Genomic DNA, 21320 nt, shown 5'->3' on the forward strand with positions numbered 1-21320 from the left:
CTGTTCTATTTTTAAAATCATTTCGTGGACATCAACATTCAACTCCGTGGGCCTCGCAAGCTATGACATTAATGTTTTTTCTTGACATCACAATCTTTAAGAACTCCTGATGGTAGCCATCTTCTGAGTGAAACATGGTGAAAATTCTTATAAAAATAAGTTATGGATTACAAACAGCATGTGCATAAAGCCAACTTAAACATATAGATGGGCGTATGGATGAAACTTTACAAGATAAAATCAAGACTGATCGATACAAGAACTAAAAGGAAGAAGCCAAAAGCTTAGATCCAGAAATCAGATTATCTAGAAAACTGAGCTAAGAATAAAAGTATATATATTTAGTTTGTTGTTTTGTTTTCACTGAAGAAAGATTCTGGTAAATTCAAAATTTTTAACTCAAATAAAACTTAAATACTAGACAGAAGGAAAACTACCAAACTCTGATATTCCAAACTGATAAATTTTCACAATACTACATCTACACTACAATGTACAGTGTGAATCACAAAGAAAGTCAGTACCAAGAAGAAGAGTTTATACTCAGACTTTAGCATGAAATATCTTGTTTACAATGAAAAGTGCTCACAAAAAAACCCCCTAAAAATCAAAACAGGTGGAACTTCCTTGTTAAGTACATAACTATGAAGGTAAAGAAGCATGTACCACAAGGCTGAAATTAAAGAGATGATCTGATGTCACAGATGCATAAGTGGGAGTAATATCAGATTTCGTATTCTTATTTTTCTTTATTGTCTGGTACCATTTGGAATGTTACACATTACGTAAGGGAATACACAATTAACACTGCTAAGAGTCTTCAGAGATCTAGTTTTGATAAAAGTTGTTTTTATTATTGAGGACAAGCCTAGAAGGATTTAGAACCCAGCTTAGCTCTACAAAATTGTCTCTTACTACCTGTCTTTGCATAGCTACTATAACCCTCATGAATCTCCTGACAGTTGCAGAGAATTGGCAATTTTCTTATATAGTTGTGATTAACAGTTCACTTTATAGGGCTATACCACACCAAAACCAAAGCAGATTCTTTGGTCCTTCCTACCAGAGTAGCATCTGGGTATCATTGGTATATGATGTGGGGCATTTCCATCACTGTAAGCTATGATTAATCTTGAAGACCTTCTAAAAGGCATGTATAACCACTTTGGCTCTAGCATTAAATAAAAAGAGCTTTTAAAGGAAGTTCAGTAATTTTAGTAAAAATTAAGAAAATATTACATCTACACTCTAGATAAATATAAAAGTATATTCTTTTATACCTATTTGGAGTGTAAACGTCATTTTCTTAACTTTTATTAAAATATGTCAATTCATCTAGTATATGGGCTACAAATTTTGAGAAACAAAAATATTCAGTACTTTTAAGTTTAAAAACATGGTCACACTATATGATTAGTGATTTATTTGTATATCAAAATTATACACATCAGTTATCTTTGAAGATTCTACACATATCAAGAGATTTAATTAATTCTTCTTTCCCAGTTACAAAACTGTACTTGAAAGTTATGATTAACAGAATTGCTCAAATTACTGTTACGACAGAAAATGTTCGTACCCCTGCGTTGTGAGTAGTTTTTTCCTTATAACTTAAAAAGTGTCACGATTAGGATAATGAAAGTGTAGTATATTATACATATCATACCAACACACATCTAGATAATTTTTTATATAAATTGAACGACAAATAAACTGTTTATAAACAAATAATCAAACATAGGAGGAGCAGAAAGTGTTCGTGTGTGTACTTTAATGGTCAATTGTGTAGCCTATCAGGTGAATAACTTGGTGCAATCTCTCCTCATAGCTCTCCATGATCGTTTGACAGTAATCAACTGGTATTTTCTTCCATTCTTCTGTACAGAAGGCCTCCAACTCTTGCAAGTGTTTCAGATGACGCTGATGAACCCTGGTCTTCAACTCATGCCAAACGCTTTCAATTGGGTTGAGATCAGGTGACTGCAGTGGCCACTCCAGAACGCTTATATGGTTCCTCTGCAATCAGAATTGCACATATTTCGATGTGTGCTTAGAATCATTGTCATGCTGGAAGATCCAACGACGCCCAAGCTGCAAGTTCCAAGCATCATTCTTGATATAAGTGCCTAATATATCAATGTACTCTTCTTTTTTCATGATTCAGTTGACGCGGTGAAGGCTGCCTACACCAGAAGAGCTGAAGAAACCCCATAGCATGATCGAGCCACCTCCGTATTTAACTGTAGGGACGGTGTTCTTTGGAAGATTTCCTTCCCATTTCTTACGAAAATATAGCGAACTTAATTGTGGTCGAAAAGCTCGATTTTAGTCTCGTCTGACTAAAGAATACTCTTTCAATAGGTAAAGGGTTTATTTACATGCTTTCCTGCATACCTCAATCGTGCTTCTAAATGAACAGTCTTTAAATATGGAGTTCTACGAGGACGGCATGCTTTGAACCCAGAAGAGCATAACATGTTACTAACTGTAGAGGTGCTTACTTCAACCCCAGTTTCCCTTACCAGTTTCTGTATGTCATTACGTGTTAAATGAGGGTTCTTACTAACTTCTCTGAGAACCTTCCTCTTGGTTCTCTCTGGACTTTTGGTGGGGCGTTCGGAACGAGGGAGGTTAGCAGTTGATCCTGTAAGCTTAAACTTAGCAATTATGCTTTGAACAATATATTTCGGCACATTAAGTTGTGTACCGAAAAGAGACACACAAGACTTGTATTTTACAAAAATTCGGTTTTTTAAATTACTAGACAGTTGTTTCCTGTTCGCCATGATGACCAAGCAGATAATGACGGAGATGGCGCTAAATTGCCGGATGTTTTGCTGGCTAAATTCCAATAATTATGAACCAAGTGTCTAGTTTTTAAATGGTATAATGCAGTTTATTCGCCAAACTAAACAAAATTTTAACGGGAATAACAGTTTTTTCACACGTTCTGAACTGTACGAACACTTTCTGCTCCTCCTATTTTTGGTTATTTGTTTATAAACGATTTATTTGTCGTTTAATTTACATAAAAATTTATGTAGATATGTGTTAGTATAATATTTATAATATATCATACCATACTTCTATTAGCTTACTCGTGATACTTTTTAAGTTATGATCAAAAAACCACTCGAGACGGAGGGGTACGAACACTTTCTGTCGTAACTGTGTTTAACATTTTCTTTTAAAGTGATACTCTACGTTTCTCCAAACTACATATAGAAATAATCGAAGTAATTATAACTATTTTCATGCTGAGCTAAGCTGAATTAGTTGATGACATTATGATTGCTGAAAAAAGGAAAGAACATGAGTATTTGGCTCTGAACAAAGTATATCCAGGTATCTTAACACAGTCCACGCTAACAGACTTGAAAATAGATGATAAAAACATGAGACACATAAAATTAATCAAGATTCATTAATTTGTGTATAAATTTCGCGCAACGCTACTCGAGGGCTATCTGCGCTAACCATCCCTAATTTAGCAGTGTAAGACTAGAGGGAAGGCAGCTAGTCATCACCACCCACCGCCAACTCTTGGGCTATGCTTTTATCAACGAACAGTAGGATTGACCGTCACATTATAACGCCCCCACGGCTGAAAGGGCGAGCATGTTTGGCGCGACGGGGATGCGAACCCGCAACCCTCAGATTAGGAGTCGCATGCCTTAACACGCTTGGCCATGCCGGGCCGATTCATTAATTAGCTAGTAAAATTATATAGAAAGAAGGCCTATTTGTTTTCTGATAGCAAAGCCACATTGGCTATCTGTGTGTCTACGAGTAGAATCCGACCCCTGATTTATACAGTTTATTGTTGTTGTTTTTTAATTAAATGATGCAAAACGAGTTTATTAAATATAAACCTGAAAAATAATATGTGATAAATATGCAAAGATTTTCAGTTGAAATGGGCCCCTTTGGTTACGCCTCTTCACCATCGCCGGTTTTAGAGTTCTCATTAAAAATGAACACTAGAATTTACTAACACATTATAACGCCCTACGTCTGAAAGTGCGAGCATGTTTCGTGACGGATTTCGATTTCATGATCCATAACATCAAACTACGATGTCAGACCTAGAAACAGTATGTTTTGTAACAAATATCTTGTTGAATCCTATATTATTCCGCTGAACGATTCTATCGCTCTAAGAAAAATCTGTTTAACTTGAACATACAATATGGAGAATATGTTGACTTATTGTTTTATTTTTATGAATGAATTTGTTTTCACAGCAATTTTGATATGACGTAAAATAACAAATAATGTTTCGCGCATATAAGATTGCAAATGAAATTAATATTAAAGATGAACTATGATTTACGGTTTAGCGATATTTTTTGCATGTCCTTTGAGAATGCAAAGTATGCAGGGTCATTATAAAGTCCTTGTGTAGTTTTAAATTTTTATAACTTCAGTTCTATAATGATAAAATTAATGTATAAAAATGGTTAATGAAATAATTTATTACATTTTACTCAGATTTATTCTTGAGAGTTTAATTTTCAACATGTCCACCATCGTTACGTATAAAAACCTTGATGCGATTCCGAAGTTCTACAAATACGTTTTGCAGTTGAATTTCAGTAATATCCCGAATCACGTTGGTTATCCTAGTCCACAGATCATCTAAGGAGTAAGGTTTTGTTGAATAAACACTAGTCTTTACGTGTCTCCATAAAACAAATCTGCTGACCTGGTGGCCAGAAGAGTGGCCAATCCATCTGTTAGTTTCGTTCTGAGAATTTTACGCACTGTTGAGTCTGAAATACCAAATATGCCAGTTTTACAGATTTCCGTGGAATTTGAATGAAGGATGTTCTACAGCTGCTTCATGTTCCTCACTTACACTTGGCCTTCCAGATCGTGGGTTATCACTGACAGAACCTTTGTCTTTGAACTTATTCATTCAGTTAGTTATGGAATTCGTGTGTGGTGCATTTCTATTGTAATTGGTTCTAATTCATCTTTGGACGACTATGACAGATTTTAGCTTGGCTAACCACAAAACACGGTTCACTTTCTCTTCTATTGATGCTGTGGGTCAATCCTATTTCTGCAAATAAAATAATAAACACATTAATAAAATAAAAATAATAACCAATTTAATGCTAAATCATGATAAAACAAATGCATCACGCTTCTCAATGGTCTTTACAGGTTGACTTTATCGTGTAAAGAATTTAAGTTATGTAAATTCAAAACTGCAAAAGGACTTTATAATGACCCTGTATATATATAGATATTAGAATAAACTCACTTTTATTGGCACTTTTGTTTGTTTGTTTTGGAATTTCGCACAAAGCTACTCGAGGGCTATCTGTACTAGCCGTCCCTAATTTTGTAGTGTAAGACTAGAGGGAAGGCAGCTAGTCATCACCACCCACCGCCAACTCTTGGGCTACTCTTTACCAACGAAAGTGGGATTGACCGTCACATTATAACGCACCCACGGCTGAAAGGGCGAGCATGTTTGGCGCGACGGGGATGCGAACCCGCGACCCTCAGATTACGAGTCGCACGCCTTACGCGCTTGGCCATGCCGGGTCTCTATTGGCACTAAAATTCATTTAATTTAACATAAAAGTACGTATTCTGAACAGCTACAACTAGGACTAGAATTAAAAGCACGTCACAATTTGCGATTTAAATATTTTACTTTATCTTTGCTAATAATAGCATGTGATACTTTTCTTCAGTTGTTTTAATCACCTTTTTATGTTTTATGTTAAAAATTAACAAAATTAATTTAACTAATACTACTAGTCGTAAAACTGAAAAGAAATGTTTTAAAACTATTAAAAATGTATTTTAATAACTCATAATAGCTAGAGAATTTTTCAAGAATTTTATACAAAACGCCAGAATCTAGAAATTATTGAGTGTAGGGAGACGCTGAGTTGCACGTTGCAATTACAACGCTATCTCTCACACACATTGTGAAAATGTCTCCGAATTTACTTGTTAAAGTTCATCCTGTTGTCCTCTTTAGCATTGTCGATTCTTACGAAAGAAGACACGAAGGTGCTAATCGTGTAATTGGAACTTTACTAGGTAGGGAGTGTAAATATTTACATTAAAAGAAATAGATAGACTAACAATATTTATAACTGAACTGTCGCACCGCCACCAATATGGCTTGTAACAGAACTTAAAGTAGGCTTTAAACTGTTTTTACCAATAACGTTTGTTACGATACTTGTATATCTGCTGAGGTGTGTTAAATCTAAGTTAAGATTTTTGTGCTATAAGTATAAATCATAACGTATTCCAGTTTCTCTTATACTAGCTAGAAGTAACATTTATTTGATTTTAGAACATGATCCTGAAGTTCGGAAAAATCTACAATTTCCAAAAAGTTATTTTAAAAGAACTAACAAATGTCACTTACAAGGAGGTTGTTCAAAGTTCGCGTACTGTCTCTTGTATATATAGCCCTACATTTATATTAGGTATCTAGATTAATTGTGCATTTGAAAGCTTGTAAATGGTGAACATTTGTGCTAATAATAACAGACACAGTAATTCTTGATGATGAGATTTAAGGCCTATTTGTTAAGCTAAAGATGACCCGAGAAGTTCGAAATGTTGTTCTGTGCTTTATTTTAATTTAATACCCATATTACTCATCTTGAGAATACAAATAACAGGCACAGTTTTGGTTTATGAAAATAAAATTTGTCAAAATTGTAATACAAAATGTGAAATGTTTGTTAAATGAATAACATGTAATAAGTATTAATAGAATGTTAGTTGACTAATATTGTAAGAGATATGTTTGTTAAATGAATGACATGTACTAAGTATTAATAGAATGTTAGTTGACTAATATTGTAAGAGATATGTTTTGTTAAATGAATAATGTGTACTAAGTATTAATAGAATGTTAGTTGACTAATATTGTAAGAGATATGTTTTGTTAAATGAATAACGTGTACTAAGTATTAATAGAATGTTAGTTAACTAATATTGTAAGAGATAAGTTTTGTTAAATGAATAACGTGTACTAAGTATTAATAGAATGTTAGTTAACTAATATTGTAAGAGATATGTTTTGTTAAATGAATAATGTGTACTAAGTATTAATAGAATGTTAGTTGACTAATATTGTAAGAGATATGTTTTGTTAAATGAATAATGTGTACTAAGTATTAATAGAATGTTAGTTAACTAATATTGTAAGAGATATGTTTTGTTAAATGAATAATGTGTACTAAGTATTAATAGAATGTTAGTTGACTAATATTGTAAGAGATATGTTTTGTTAAATGAATAACGTGTACTAAGTATTAATAGAATGTTAGTTAACTAATATTGTAAGAGATAAGTTTTGTTAAATGAATAACGTGTACTAAGTATTAATAGAATGTTAGTTGACTAATATTGTAAGAGATACATTTGTTAATTAGTTTCATATTGTGTTTAGGCATACAAGAGAAAGGAGCAGTAGAGGTAACAAACTGCTTCTGTGTGCCACATAATGAGCTGGAAGATGAAGTAAGTCCACCAGGAGGCTAGCAACAATCTGTTGCATCATATTTTTGATTTAAATTTTAGTCCTCGTAGGAATACATTAGGAGGAAAACAGATAACTTGAAATGTTAAAATTCAGTGAATGTTTATTAGGTTAAGTAATCTATTAGGGTCTTTTTTATTTTTGTGCAAGTATAGATTTCACTATTGATAATAGAATTTATTTCATTTCTGATAATTTAGGATAATGAATTTAACAATAGTATTGGAAATTAATATTTTTATTTTGGTTATCAAGTTTGAACTTTTTTCAAAACTTTGGTTCATTATGGGGTTTTATTAACTTTACAAATTATTTATTTAGTTTTAAACATTTATTCTACCTATTAATTTTGGTGTTCTTTCTTTGCATTAGTTTTAGACTGTTCTAAATTGTAGCTGTTTTTATATAAAAATTGTAATTTATCTAACAAAATGATAATCACAATAGAGGTTGTTTAAAAACCAACCATTTATTTTTTACCTGAATATGACTGTTGTCAGTGGGTTGGATTGAAGACCTGAAGGTTTGTGGTTCATATCATGTTGCAGCATCTTTGTGCTCTGCATTTTGAGCCCATGGATATATGATACATATGATATGGTTGGAGTAGTGAAGCTTTGTGGTGGGTTCCATTGACTATCTGCTTTTGTTCTACTTTATTACTTCATAATTAACAATGGATAGCTTTAGTGTGACCTTGCACAAAACATACAACCTTTTTGTGTAAGATGTGTGTTTTCTCTTTCTGTTGTTACATTTTAAGAAACTTTTATCAGTCTGTAAGTATGAATAGTTGACTGTTCTTGTTAATGTGGATGGTAGAAGTTCTGTAAATATCTCATGTTTTGTAAATGAGTTCTGAGAAATATTCTATGGTAATATTTTTTCTTGGGGTTAATATTAAACAGTATTTTGGATCTTGCAGAATGGTAGTTTTTCATGTTTACGTAATTTATGTCAGTTTGTTTTTCTACGGATCCTTTAGTTACATATTATATCATCTGTTTTAAGGTAGCCATTAATATGGAGTTTGCTAAGGATATGTTTGAATTTCATCGAAGAGTTAATCCCAGTGAAGTGATTGTTGGATGGTTAGTATGTTTTCACTTGTATAAATAACACTTTAATTTTATTGAGGTTTTAGCAATCTAATGTTATGACAGAACTGAAAACTTACTAATTATCTCAGAAGGTTATGTTTTATATAAGTAATAATTTTTTAAACTTGTTTTGTATTCATTTATCTATGTTTTCAGTGATTCTTTGGTCATTCAAGCAGTAACTTAGGCCTAATGAAAACTTTTTTTTTATGATATGGTCAGGTGTAAAATGACTTACTTAAGCCTACCTCAACTTGTAGCATAAAAACATTTCCTGTAAAAAAATTAAACAATACAAAATGATAAAGGAAATTCTTTACAATATTTTAACAAAATCTAGAAGTTACTTTTGTTTTATTTGTTTATAAACTTTTATTTATAACAACATTTCATCAAGTTGAGTGTTCACTTTTTCTGACATCTTATGTGATCTGCACTGAAATGAAAGACTTTTTGGATTTTCAATTGAAAATAACAGAAGAAAGAGTTTTTTGATGTGAGAGTCGAGAAACCCACTTGTTGAGAAATTTATATGCAAAAACGGCTCATTTGCATATAAGTTTTTTGATGTGTTTAGATCACTAGCCAGTGATATATGTAGTTACATTAGATCATGATAACCATGGTTTAGAACAATGATGTGTTTAGATCACTAGCCAGTGACTTCCTGAAACTGATGTATGTAGTTACATTAGATCATGATAACCATGGTTTAGAACAATGATGTATTTAGATCACTAGCCAGTGACTTCCTGAAACTGATGTATGTAGTTACATTAGATCATGATAACCATGGTTTAGAACAATGATGTATTTAGATCACTAGCCAGTGACTTCCTGAAACTGATATATGTAGTTACATTAGATCATGATAACCATGGTTTAGAACAATGATGTGTTTAGATCACATTTAGCTCGGAAAAACTTCAATTCATAATCACTAATATTGTTTGTGTAATGACTTGATGATCAAAATTTGTATGTTCTTAAAAATATTTTGTATATAAAATTAGAGAATTGTTTGTTGAATAATTTCTTTAATATTTAGAAAAATTACTACAGACTTATTTTATGATTTTTCAAATCAGTTCTGTAATTTAAAACCCATCAATGTATGATAGAATTAAGTGTAAATCATATATTACTTAAGTTGGTCCTAGGTTTCATGCTATTTAGGTAAGTATTTCTACCATGACAAAATTAAAAATCAAGATATGTGATTGACAAACACACACAGTAGAGCAAGGGTTAAAGTATTATGGTAGCTGAATAACAGTTCAGCAAGGGTTATAGTATTATGGTAGCTGAATAACAGTTCAGCAAGGGTTATAGTATCGTGGTAGCTATGCAAGTTTCTCCCATATACTTAACCACAGTGTTTTTTCACGTTTTCAGGAACAGTAAATGTTTACATACTAATTTCTAAATAACTATGGTCAACCATACTTAGCAAATAATCATGAGGCTTCAATGTTAAACTGTTATGTTCAATTGCTTTAACCCAATAGTCATATATAGCTTAAGTTATATACGGTTTAAGTGAAATCAGTGAAAGTCATCAAAGTTCTTTAAGTGAACATGTTACTCAGGTGTGATACACCTATAAGTATATAGCTTGTTATAATATCATTTAATTGTAGCTGGTTATTGAACACTGAAGGAATAACATTATGTTTAATTGTAGCTGGTTAGTGAACAGTGAAGGAATAACATTATGTTTAATTGTAGCCGGTTAGTGAACACTTAAGGAATAACATTGTTATAATATTTAATCGCAGCTGGTTAGTGAACACTTAAGGAATAACATTGTTATAATATTTAATCGCAGCTGGTTAGTGAACACTTAAGGAATAACATTGTTATAATATTTAATCGCAGCTGGTTAATGAACACTTTTAAGGAATAACATTGTTATAATATTTAATCGCAGCTGGTTAATGAACACTTTTAAGGAATAACATTATCATATCATTGAATTGTAACTGGTTAGTGAACAATTTTGAGGAATAACATTAGTATTTAGAGATTTGTTAAATGTATTCCTATGTTATTTCTCTCCAGGTATGCTACAGGCCCTGATGTCACAGAACACTCAGTGTTAATTCATGACTACTACAGCAGAGAAGCTAACAACCCAATTCATCTGACTGTTGACACCTGTTTGACTGAGGGCCACCTTAGCATCAAACCGTACACCAGGTACAGTATAATGTTAATTCTGGTGAATATTAACTGTACACAGTGTGTTGGATACGTCTTGATTGCCAGAAGTCAGTCAAGGAATGAAGAATGATTATCACAGATGTTTGTCTGTCTTTAATAATCACGTAGGTTATGTATGTTTGTCTGTCTTTAATCACGTAGGTCACGGATGTTTGTCTCTCTTTAATAATCATTCTGGTGAATATTAACTGTACACAGTGTATTGGATACGTCTTGATTGCCAGAAGTCGGTCAAAGAATGAAGAATGATTATCACAGATGTTTGTCTGTCTTTAATAATCACGTAGGTTACAGATGTTTGTCTTTAATACATCATTAGTTTTACTAGTCTGTATTTCACATTAAATGTGGATAAATGTAGTGTGTAAGATGTAACATTTATTAGATAAAGAGATGTGAATGGTTATTTGAAAGTCGCAGATTTATACGGTAAATCTTTTACTGCACATTGAACAGATTAGTGTGTCAATAATTGTCCAATCTACCTCAGACTTTTTGAACCAACTGAAAGGGATTTATGCTAAACAAATGGCAAATTATAAATGCTTTTTTTACATACTTGGAATGTGAAAACAAAACATTTTCAGTCTATGATATTTATTAGAAATAGACATATTGGTTTAGAATATAGCTCGTGCTGGTTGTAAAAAATTATATGTTTGCATAGGTTCTTTGATTGGCCAGACTTAGAATTATATATAATAATTTGACATATTTTTATTCCAGTATTACATTTGGAGTGCCAGGAAAGGAACATACAGGAACAATGTTTTCACCTTGTAAGCTTGAAATTATTGGTTATGAACCTGAGATGGTTTCATGTAAGTTCTGTTTTCTAGCAGTTTTATTTTTAGTGACAGTGAAATTATAACACATGAAAAAAATAATTTACTGAAGATGAGAGGCTAGTGAATATTTTAATTATATAGAAACTAAAACTTAAAGATGAATGAATTAATTACAAAATTAAATTGTAAGTTTTATTTTACCTGATCAAAACCTTTTCTTATACACATTTAACACAAAGTCACAATGTAATACTGTAAAGTGATGTGGGAAAACAAAACGTATTTTATTTAATAACATTGGTGTTTTCATAACCCAGCATGTACATATGTTGCTTGTTGAAGTTAAAAGATATTCCACACTAAGAGTTATATATTCCATCAGTGAAAGTGTGCCAGGGAACAAAGTTCAACAAACAGAGGAGTGTTGAATGCAAGTCTGACTTTGATCAGATTTGTGGATCAACCCGGAACACCCAAGAACTCTTAGATGTTGTCATTGGATATGTAGATGATGTCTTGGTAAGTTTTATGATTATTTCTCAGCTCATAAAGGAATATGGAGATATGTATCTTTCAAATATTGTGTAGTTTTCTTTTTGTGGTTTTGATAAAATTAATAAATATTTGTAAGGTTATACGGTAAATGCTGTCTTACTATTTCCCTGTCATAATGCATCATTTAACATGCACAAATTAATTCTACAAGTTGATTTCCTCATAAAAGCTATGGTTACTTAACCATGTACTTGCGTTCTGTTAAGTTTGGTTTTATATTTATACAGACAGGAAGAACTCAGGGTGATAACTGTGTTGGAAGAGCTCTAATGGACATGGTACAGAGTGTCCCTCAGATGAATCCAGAGGAATTTCAAGAGATGTTGAACTCAAACATGAAGGTAACGACGTTACTTAACTAACACCTCTGTAAACATGAAGGTAACGGCGTTCCTTAACCAACACCTCCATAAACATGAAGGTAACGACATTCCTTAACCAACACCTCCATAAACATGAAGGTAACGACATTCCTTAACCAACACCTCCATAAACATGAAGGTAACGACATTCCTTAACCAACACCTCCATAAACATGAAGGTAAAGACATTCCACCTCCATAAACATGAAGGTAAAGACATTCCACCTCCATAAACATGAAGGTAAAGACATTCCTTAACCAACACCTCCATAAACATGAAGGTAACGACGTTCCTTAACTAACACCTCCGTAAACATGAAGGTAACGACGTTCCTTAACTAACACCTCCATAAACCTGAAGGTAGCCGTTCTTTTAATTAATACTTCAGGAGAGCGGTGTATCTAGAAAAGGTTGTAATTTGTTGGCAGATATGAAAAATAATTGTTAAACCTACTTTTATACACAATACAAATATCTTAACTCTTTCGAGTCATTACCAAAATAGCAGGTTTAGATAAATTATCACTATTGAGCTCTGTATGTTGTGTTGTTTGTTTGCAGTTTTACTAGTCATTACAGTTGGACTCTATGTTGTGTTGTTTTATTACTGTTCACTAAAGGTAGGACTCTATTTTATTTTGTTTTGAGTTAGTCACTGTAAGAAACTGACTAAAACATGAGGACATGGATTTTTGGTGTAATGGACATAAACTATCCCACTAGTAACTGGAGTATTAATGGTACTTGTTATTTTAGTTTAACAAAGTTGTGTATGTACAGAGAATGTGGTTTAAAATCCCTATGATTTCACTGATTAGGAAGTTACAGTTAAGTAATTTTTTGTTGGGTCTTATAGAAATGCTTTTTTTGTGTGTTGTGATATTAGCTGATGTTGTGGTTTCCAACCAACAGTCCATAAAGAGGTTACAAGTTGATTGAAAGAAATATATGCTTTTGAAAGTAAAGTCAATGAATTATGCTAGTTCATAATAAAATTAGTTTCAAAAGGTAATACTGTGAAGAGCAGTCTGTGTGATTTTGGAAGTAGCTGACCTTTCTTTGGAAGGAAAAGTTGGGAACCACTGGTTTAATGGATATGTTGTAAAACCTTTTGTCATTTTTACTTTTCTCTTGTAGGATCTGTTGATGGTACTGTATTTATCTCAACTGACCAAAACCCAGCTGAGCCTTCATGAAAAACTTACATATGTGTAAAATACAGAATAAAATTACCCGATTGTTCACTTTTAATGTAGTAAGTCTTACTTTATTTAAACATTAGTTTCCCACAATACCAAACCTTCAGGTCATGAAGCAAGCCACCTTCACAAGTAGTAACATCGTGATGTTTTATTAGCTGTAAATTTAGTATTAGCCATTGTTATTGATGGTAAGTTGACCATTTCCTCTACAACTCTATATTGAATAAAATAGGGTTCCATAAGTACAGTTTAATTATCATTTTCTAACAGGAGTACATCACCCTTAACTTTGATAGAGTAAATGCTTATTTCAGGACTTAGTTAGTCTACCACATCCACTTCCTACATCTTACTTTCAATGTTTTATTTACCTAATTGAATGAAATTTTAGTTAAAGCATGTGTATATTAAATCCTGCTACTGCATACTGTCTTTCAATATAACAAACTTCAGTCTGATTGGAAGAAGAAAGATTACTTTTAAGGTTGTATCATATAAATGTAACTTAAATAACACTATGTAATGTCTATCATACTATGTAACACACATTTTGTTCCTGGATAGTGTGTTATGTCTCAATAGTGTTTGTTGTAAAACTACATAAAATGGCCATTATTCCCTTCAAACTTTGCACAGGTCATTATCTGTGACCTGGATAATGAAATTTAGAAATTAACCTATTTTCTGTGTGAACACGGGCAAATCTGCACACTTTCATTTGTTGTTTTATTCAAACCCTATGTAAGTAAATCAAGATTTAGATGTATTTATACTAAAGTTATATAAAAATGTTTAGAAGTGAGTAGATTTGCGACTGTGACGTAAATCACTTTCACATATCAGCCCCCAAATATAGTTTCCCATCATGTTTTCGTTATATGCTCCTTGGTAGCAGCGTTCAAAGTCCTATATATCTTGGTGGGAGCACTTGCCTTGGTCTTCAAGGTGCACCAAATGAGCCAGGGGAAGAGATAGATACTTATTCCCATTATGGAGCAGCACAGCTTTGAGGCTTCTGGATGAGCTATCAATGAAGAGATGCCACTCATTCGGGTTACAGGCCCTTCCAGTTGCCTCACACAGACTGGATACGTCGTGGCAGAAGCAGAGCCCATCCTGACGTGTGAAGAAACTTGAAAAATGTTGATGATGCTTCCTCTGACTTGTGACTTGCACACTTTCATCTAACAAATCCCACTCCTTGAGCCTAGTTGTCAAAAGCTTGGCCTTCAACTTTATTAGACCAAGATCTCTGATCAAGCCATTGAAGTCTCTTTGGTGGGGGTAGTATAGGTTTCTCTCAGCAGCTGCACCTCTGAAATTGTAATCTGGATCTCCAACATCTACCTCCTCTTCTGATTTGCTGCTCTCTTCCGAGGATGGCTGCTTTCTCTCTGGCAGAGTGGGTATAGGGAGCTCAGGAGAGTGTGGCACTGGGGCGATGAATGATGGAAGGTCCTGATCCATGATAGATGTATTCTTGCCATCTCAATGTTTGGAAGGATCCAACTTGCAGAAGTAGCAGTTGCTTAAGTGGTCAGTGGGTTTATGTCAAATTCTTGGGATAACAAACTTCAGGGATCTCTTTCTCCTTTCTACCATCCTGCAAAAAGGCAAAATAAAATTATGAAGAAATAATGTATTTCATTCACAACTAATGTGGAAGAGGTTCATGCAAAATATTTTGATATCTTTTCTATACTATTGGAAATAAAGTGAAATTTGGACAGGTCTGAAATTTCTATCATATAAAAAACTTACTATTCAAGCGAGCAAAAATTGTCCATCTTACCTTCTAGAGTTGTTTTGCAGTGCTCGCAAAATTAGGTACCCAGGGTTTGTCTTGATCCCCAACAGGCATGCCGAAATATGCCTTGTAGGTTTCACACATTTTATCAGATGCTGACAGAGTACCTTTTTGCTCTTGTCATGATAAATTGGTCACGTACATAGCAGAATGCATGTGGATAATGCTTGCAGCTTCTTGATGCCATCTCTGATAAAATCAGATAGGTTTATGGTCACTTAGGCAACAAGAACTGAACTGGTGAGTGGTGAGCCCCTGTATATGAATTACTATGGAAAGTTTTAGAAATTTCCCTAAATTGTGCAACATTCTAGAAAGTTTGAGAAAATTCTCTATCAGCTACTCAGTACAATCTACCTGGAATGTTCTGGAAAATGGGTAAATTTGAAAATCTCATGACCCAGCTGACAAAAGCAAAGGTTGAAGAAAAAATGTCTTTTCCATTTACTTTAGGCAAAAGTAATTGGGAAATAACATGTTCTGCCCAGGAATAAGATTTAAAATGTTTCTATTCTGTTTACTTTGTTCTGTTTGGACCAAGTAATCATTAAGTGGATTTACTAAATCCCATGACAACATTTTTTCCATCTATCTGTATCATACAGTCCAAACACCACACCAGTAGGATTGGCTTTAGCTAAAAAAGAAAGAATAACCAGAAGACAGAAATTAAACGTGATTTTTATTGTACTTTGTGCCAAAAAATGTAAAGTGGGAAAGCCAATACGCGGTTTTCACATCCAGTGTAAAAGAACAGTTAAGTGTGGCTATTCAGGACCTAATAAGCAAGCCCCTGGTAACACATTTAAGTATTAACACAGTGTATGAATTATTACTTTATTATTTTTTACTATTCTTAACTAAAAACAACTTGTCCATCATTTCAAGTCCAAGTTCTTATTGTTGATTTTTAGTCGTGCTTAACCTTGGATTAAAACATTTTCTCCTCAGTGATCACTGTTTGACGTTATTAAAGACAGTTTAGTTTTTGTTTTATTGAAAATGTACCAAACAGAGCTAGTCCAAAGTTGTCACATTACCATCTTAATGATTGATTTGTTTTCATAAATTTTCTATTGTGAAAAAATTTGTTTATTTTAAAAGTAACAGCTAAAATGTTCTTAGAGGAATGTTCTAACTGATTTCACAAGAGGAACTGTTGACGTTATTAAAGACAGTTTAGTTTTGTTTTACTGAAAATGTACCAAACAGAGCTAGTCCAAAGTTGTCACATTACCATCTTAATGATTCGATTTGTTTTCATAAATTTTCTATTGTGAAAAAATTTGTTTATTTTAAAAAGTAACAGCTAAAATGTTCTTAGAGGAATGTTCTAACTGATTTCACAAGAGGAACCGCTGTGAAGTTTTAATGAAGGTTTTAATAAATTGGTTTTTGGAGCATCAGAAGTACATATACCTTTGTAGTTGTGTACCAGATAGAGTTGAAAATCTGCGAATAATCTCGGAAAGTACCAAGTCATACTGTGTCTCGAGGTTTCCTACTAAAAAGAAACCACTCTTTCACTTTATGTTGCAGTCAGTTGCACAAAGACATTCTCTAACATCTTGGTGCAAGCAGTCTGGATGTACCATTGTGAAGCTTCGTGCTGAAACAGTTAAAGAAGTCGAGCATTATCAGTAAGACAAGTCTATCTATGTCACTCATATAAAGGACGAGATTAGTAAATTCCACAGAACACATGACACATTCAAGTGAATATAAAGTAACTGGGACGTGCCAAGTAAATGTGAAACGTAGACCATTATTTATATAGTTAATTAAAAAAATGAGATGTTACAATGCAAGGGGCTACTTTCAAAGTTTTGCAACGGCTCTGTGATAATTGAGAGAGATAAGTTTGAGATCCACAATTTGATACCCTTGTTTTGCACATACTAAAGAAACGTTCATAAAAGTCCAACTATTTCACACATTTAACTGTCTGGTTTGTAACAACTATATCGAGGTATATTTCGTCACAGTATTAGGGTCATCCCTGTTTTTGTTATGAGTCAAGTACAAATCTAATTTACTCCACTTAAGATTAAATTATTTGAAGCTACAGTGAACTAGAATAGAGATAATGTAGAGGACATATTGTCTTTTTTATTTCCAAAGTGAGTTATGAAGTGGGAAAACAAGTTTGAAAATTTTAAAATTTGACCATTAGTTCATTTAGTAACAAGTAAGACTTGATTGAATGAAGAGTTTGAAATACCATGTGATGCATGAATGAGTAACGCGAGTCTCGATGGGATTTAACACCTACAGTAAGTCTGGTGGTTACGTTATTAGCAGTACATTTAGCCCAATGTAGCATGCTTCCAAGGGTTTATGTTTATTGTCTTCCAGTGCAACTCCAGATCCATTCAAATCTTAGTTTTCAGCTACGTATTGATATAAATATCCTACTGAGATGAAACATTTTTATCATCTAAAAGGCTCAACTGTTAAAAAATTTCTAAACTTACGTTGTTGAAAGTTAGTCTAAACAGAGCATCTTCAGTGAACACCATCTTTTATATATGGCAAAAATGTGATGCAACCTGGTGGAAATAGTCAGACATAGGGTTCTTATAATAACTACCTTCAGTTACGTTTATTATTCATTTAATTACCAATAGAAGGAGCTACTAAGTAAACAACATCTGGAAATACTGAATGAAGTGTACCAACTATCGTTGTTTCTATTTTTACACGTACATTTAATGTTATGATACTGCGAGTAGCGATTGTTTTGTCAACAAGTAAAAGGCCCACTCTGGTTTTGAGATCTATAAAATCCCTCAGTGAAGTGTTTTACGTTAAAAATAGGAAGGAGCAGCATTTTTACAGCAGCTGCTATTCCAAAAACATTCAGAAGAGCCGATAAAACAGCATTGAGAAACTTTAACAATTTTCTATACCTGCAGGAGAAACCTAGTAATTAGAAATATAGTGCTTGATTAAGAAAAGACAGTAAATTATTTAAAGTTAAAAACAAAAACCTTAGCTAAACAGAGTAATAACAACTGGAAGTTTGGAGTGCGTTTGGCAAAAAGACGTTATGGTATCTTAAATTTAGTGATTTTGGTAAAATGATCTTATTTTTTAAAGTTGTTTTCTATAATATAGTTTGGAAAAAAATCGAAGCTTGGGAATTTTTGTGAAAGGATATTTATTTTGAGAATTGTACACCAAGGGTATTTAAACATCAGGAAAAATCAAATTATTTAAAAATTTATAAAGACACCGACCTTAGTAGTTTGGTGAAAATACGAGTTTTTGAAACATAGAAAAAACAAAATACATATTGTAAAAATGAATAAATATTCTATAGTTTGTTCGTAAAGAAACGTAAGATCGCGATATTATCACATTAACGAAAAACATCTTGTTTAGAAGTAAAAAAAACAAAAAACGCTACTAATCAGAGTAGTAACAGTTGAAAAGTTGGAGTGCATTTAACAGAAATATGTTACGGTCTCGTGGATCAAGCGATTATGGTTAAATTCTTAGTTCTAAATCCCCTTCTTTTCTGTGTCTTGAGAAAATAGTAAAAATTGAAGCTTGGTGAAAATGTGAATACATGTTAGGGATTATAGTGTGAAAATTTTAACGAAAGAATATCAATTTTCTATTGCAATTTAAGGAACATTTTCAGAATCGTACACTAAGGGCATCTTTCTATTGAAATTAAAGGAAAGTAAAATTTAAAAAAATTTCAAATTAAGGCTGAAACAATCGTAAGTTTTACTGAAAATAAAGTTCTTGACACAGAAAATATTTTTTAAAGGAAAATTGAGGGCATAATAACAGATAGTGTTAATATTTTACACATTATTCTATAGAAATAAAGTGAGTGAAGTGCGTGCGGGGGGTTAAAAGATGGAACGTTAATTATTTTTGTGGATAATTTGATAACTAAACAATTTTATTTAGCAGTAACTGTTTAAATTTACTATGATTTAGATTAGTTTTTAACAAAATTAGAGTAAATTATAAATTATTCATACTTCTTGTAAACCGTAAGATATTAACTGCTTTTGGGGTCTAAGGTCTCATGACTTTAATTACACACGAGTTATTTCAGTTAGTAAATTACGGCAACTTTCCAGTTTTGTTTGGGTGTGGTTGGGTTAAAGGTGAAAAGGGTAGCAGTTCGATAATATGCCGATCTTTTTCAGGTGGTGTTTTTAAGCTGGGACAGACAGGTTTAGTTGTACATACGTTGAGGTTTCTGACTGTTTCTATCTTCTGTCGTCAGGTGTTCAAAATTGTATGTTTGTTTAGAATTAATGCTATACAATGAGCTACCTGGGCTCTGCCCATCACGGGTATCGAAACTATGTTTTAGCCACTGGGACATACAAATTGCAGATGTTCATAGTCGAACGTCTAAACTGCCTGCTAAGAGCATGAACTGTCGCTCATATTGAAAATTCTCAGCCCTTTTCTGGTAATTTGCTTCTTTTACGAATTTGATAATTTCTCGGCTCAAATAACGTCACCTATGGAAGCATAATAATATAACATATAATCCCACTTTTTGTATTTAAAGAGTTGGAGTCGACTATTCAGTTGCCTCCCCTCTACTCTGTCATTTCTAATTTAAGGACGGCACGAAGTTTAACAAACAGTTTATTTTCAGCAACTACGGGATCCAGTTTGTTTTTTTTTTGTTTTTTACGAAGAAACTGAAGACACTAAAGGAAATAAAGAAAAGGATTTTGTTTAATGTAGATATATTTAATCAACGTTACTACTTAAAGGGAAAGAATAATGTTTAAGATTTGGCTTTTAGTTCCCAACTATCAAAAAGATGCCACTTCGATGACTAGGAGACGTTATATGCACTGCTGGCCAAACTCTTAAGGTCAATGAATATAAAAAAAAATATGCATTTTGCGTTGTTAGATTTAACCACTTACTTGAGTAGAGCTTCGGAAGATGAAAATAAGAAAAGGAAAAATAAAAATAAAGAACTTTTTAGCATTTATTAGGGAAAATGTGAACACTATGAAATTAGCCTAAATACCAGCTGGTCAAAAGTTTAAGACCATACCAAAAAGAAGTCCTAAACAGAGTAGGAAATGCCCAACAAGAGATCTCAGTAGTGAGTTGCACAGCCGTCATTGCGAATAAGTGCACCATTCACTTTGGCATGGTCGATATAAGCGTTTGTAGAAGGATGGTTGGAATGTTATTCCAAGTGATGAAGATGGCTTCATGAAGATCATGTACTGTTTGGAATTGACGTCAATTTCTATAGACTTCCCTTGCCATTCACCCTCAAACATTTTCAGTTGGGTTCAGTTTGGGCGAACATGCTGGATGGTCCAAAAGAATCACATTATTCGCCATGAAAAAGTCCTTTGTCCTGTTGGCATTGTGGATTGCAGCGTTGTCCTGCTGAAAGATCCAGTCATTTCCACACAAGCGAGGGCATTCAGTCAATAAGGATGCTCTCTCCCACATGCCAATGTAGTCAGCTGTTGTTTGACGTCCCTGTATAACCTGAAGCTCCATTGTTCCATAAAAGGAGAAAGCACCCCAGATCATGATGGAACCCCCTCCACTGTGTCATGTAGCAAAGTTTAACCTAGCTGTTTTGTGGTGTGGAAGAAGGAATGGCCTTTGAAGATGTTTACGGTTTGTAAAGCCTTTCTCTCGTAGATGCCCTCTTTTTGTTCTTGAGCTGCATACTGCGTTCGTAAGGACCTTAATCTGGTTCGACAATCGGCTGGTGTCTTGCTGGACAACCCGTCGAATCCT

At 33.2% G+C, this 21320-nt stretch overlaps 1 protein-coding gene and 1 long non-coding RNA gene across 2 annotated transcripts; one reads left to right on the top strand and one right to left on the bottom strand.

Moving 5' to 3' along the window:
• Positions 1 to 5877: 5877 nt before the first annotated feature.
• On the top strand, positions 5878 to 13805 carry LOC143234799 (eukaryotic translation initiation factor 3 subunit F-like). The gene is made up of 8 exons (XM_076472433.1): positions 5878 to 6063; positions 7436 to 7506; positions 8537 to 8616; positions 10687 to 10824; positions 11575 to 11669; positions 12019 to 12155; positions 12419 to 12532; positions 13692 to 13805. The coding sequence occupies exons 1-8, from the start codon at positions 5955 to 5957 to the stop codon at positions 13767 to 13769; spliced, it is 822 nt and encodes a 273-aa protein (XP_076328548.1). The 5' UTR covers positions 5878 to 5954; the 3' UTR covers positions 13770 to 13805.
• On the bottom strand, positions 12567 to 12812 carry LOC143234800 (uncharacterized). Its single transcript, XR_013018805.1, has 2 exons — positions 12748 to 12812; positions 12567 to 12636 (listed from the first exon to the last, which is right to left on the bottom strand). It is a non-coding gene; the product is annotated as an uncharacterized LOC143234800 (long non-coding RNA).
• Positions 13806 to 21320: the final 7515 nt, after the last annotated feature.

Source organism: Tachypleus tridentatus, chromosome 12, assembly GCF_004210375.1.
Source record: "Tachypleus tridentatus isolate NWPU-2018 chromosome 12, ASM421037v1, whole genome shotgun sequence".
NCBI lineage: Eukaryota > Metazoa > Arthropoda > Merostomata > Xiphosura > Limulidae > Tachypleus > Tachypleus tridentatus.

Excerpts from the sequence above, each read along its gene's own strand:
- LOC143234799 (XM_076472433.1), top strand. The coding sequence starts at position 5,955 with ATGTCTCCGAATTTACTTGTTAAAGTTCATCCTGTTGTCCTCTTTAGC. Across the intron at positions 8,617-10,686 it reads AGTGAAGTGATTGTTGGATG|GTATGCTACAGGCCCTGATG; the intron begins GTTAGTATGTTT and ends ATTTCTCTCCAG. Across the intron at positions 11,670-12,018 it reads TGAACCTGAGATGGTTTCAT|TGAAAGTGTGCCAGGGAACA; the intron begins GTAAGTTCTGTT and ends ATATTCCATCAG.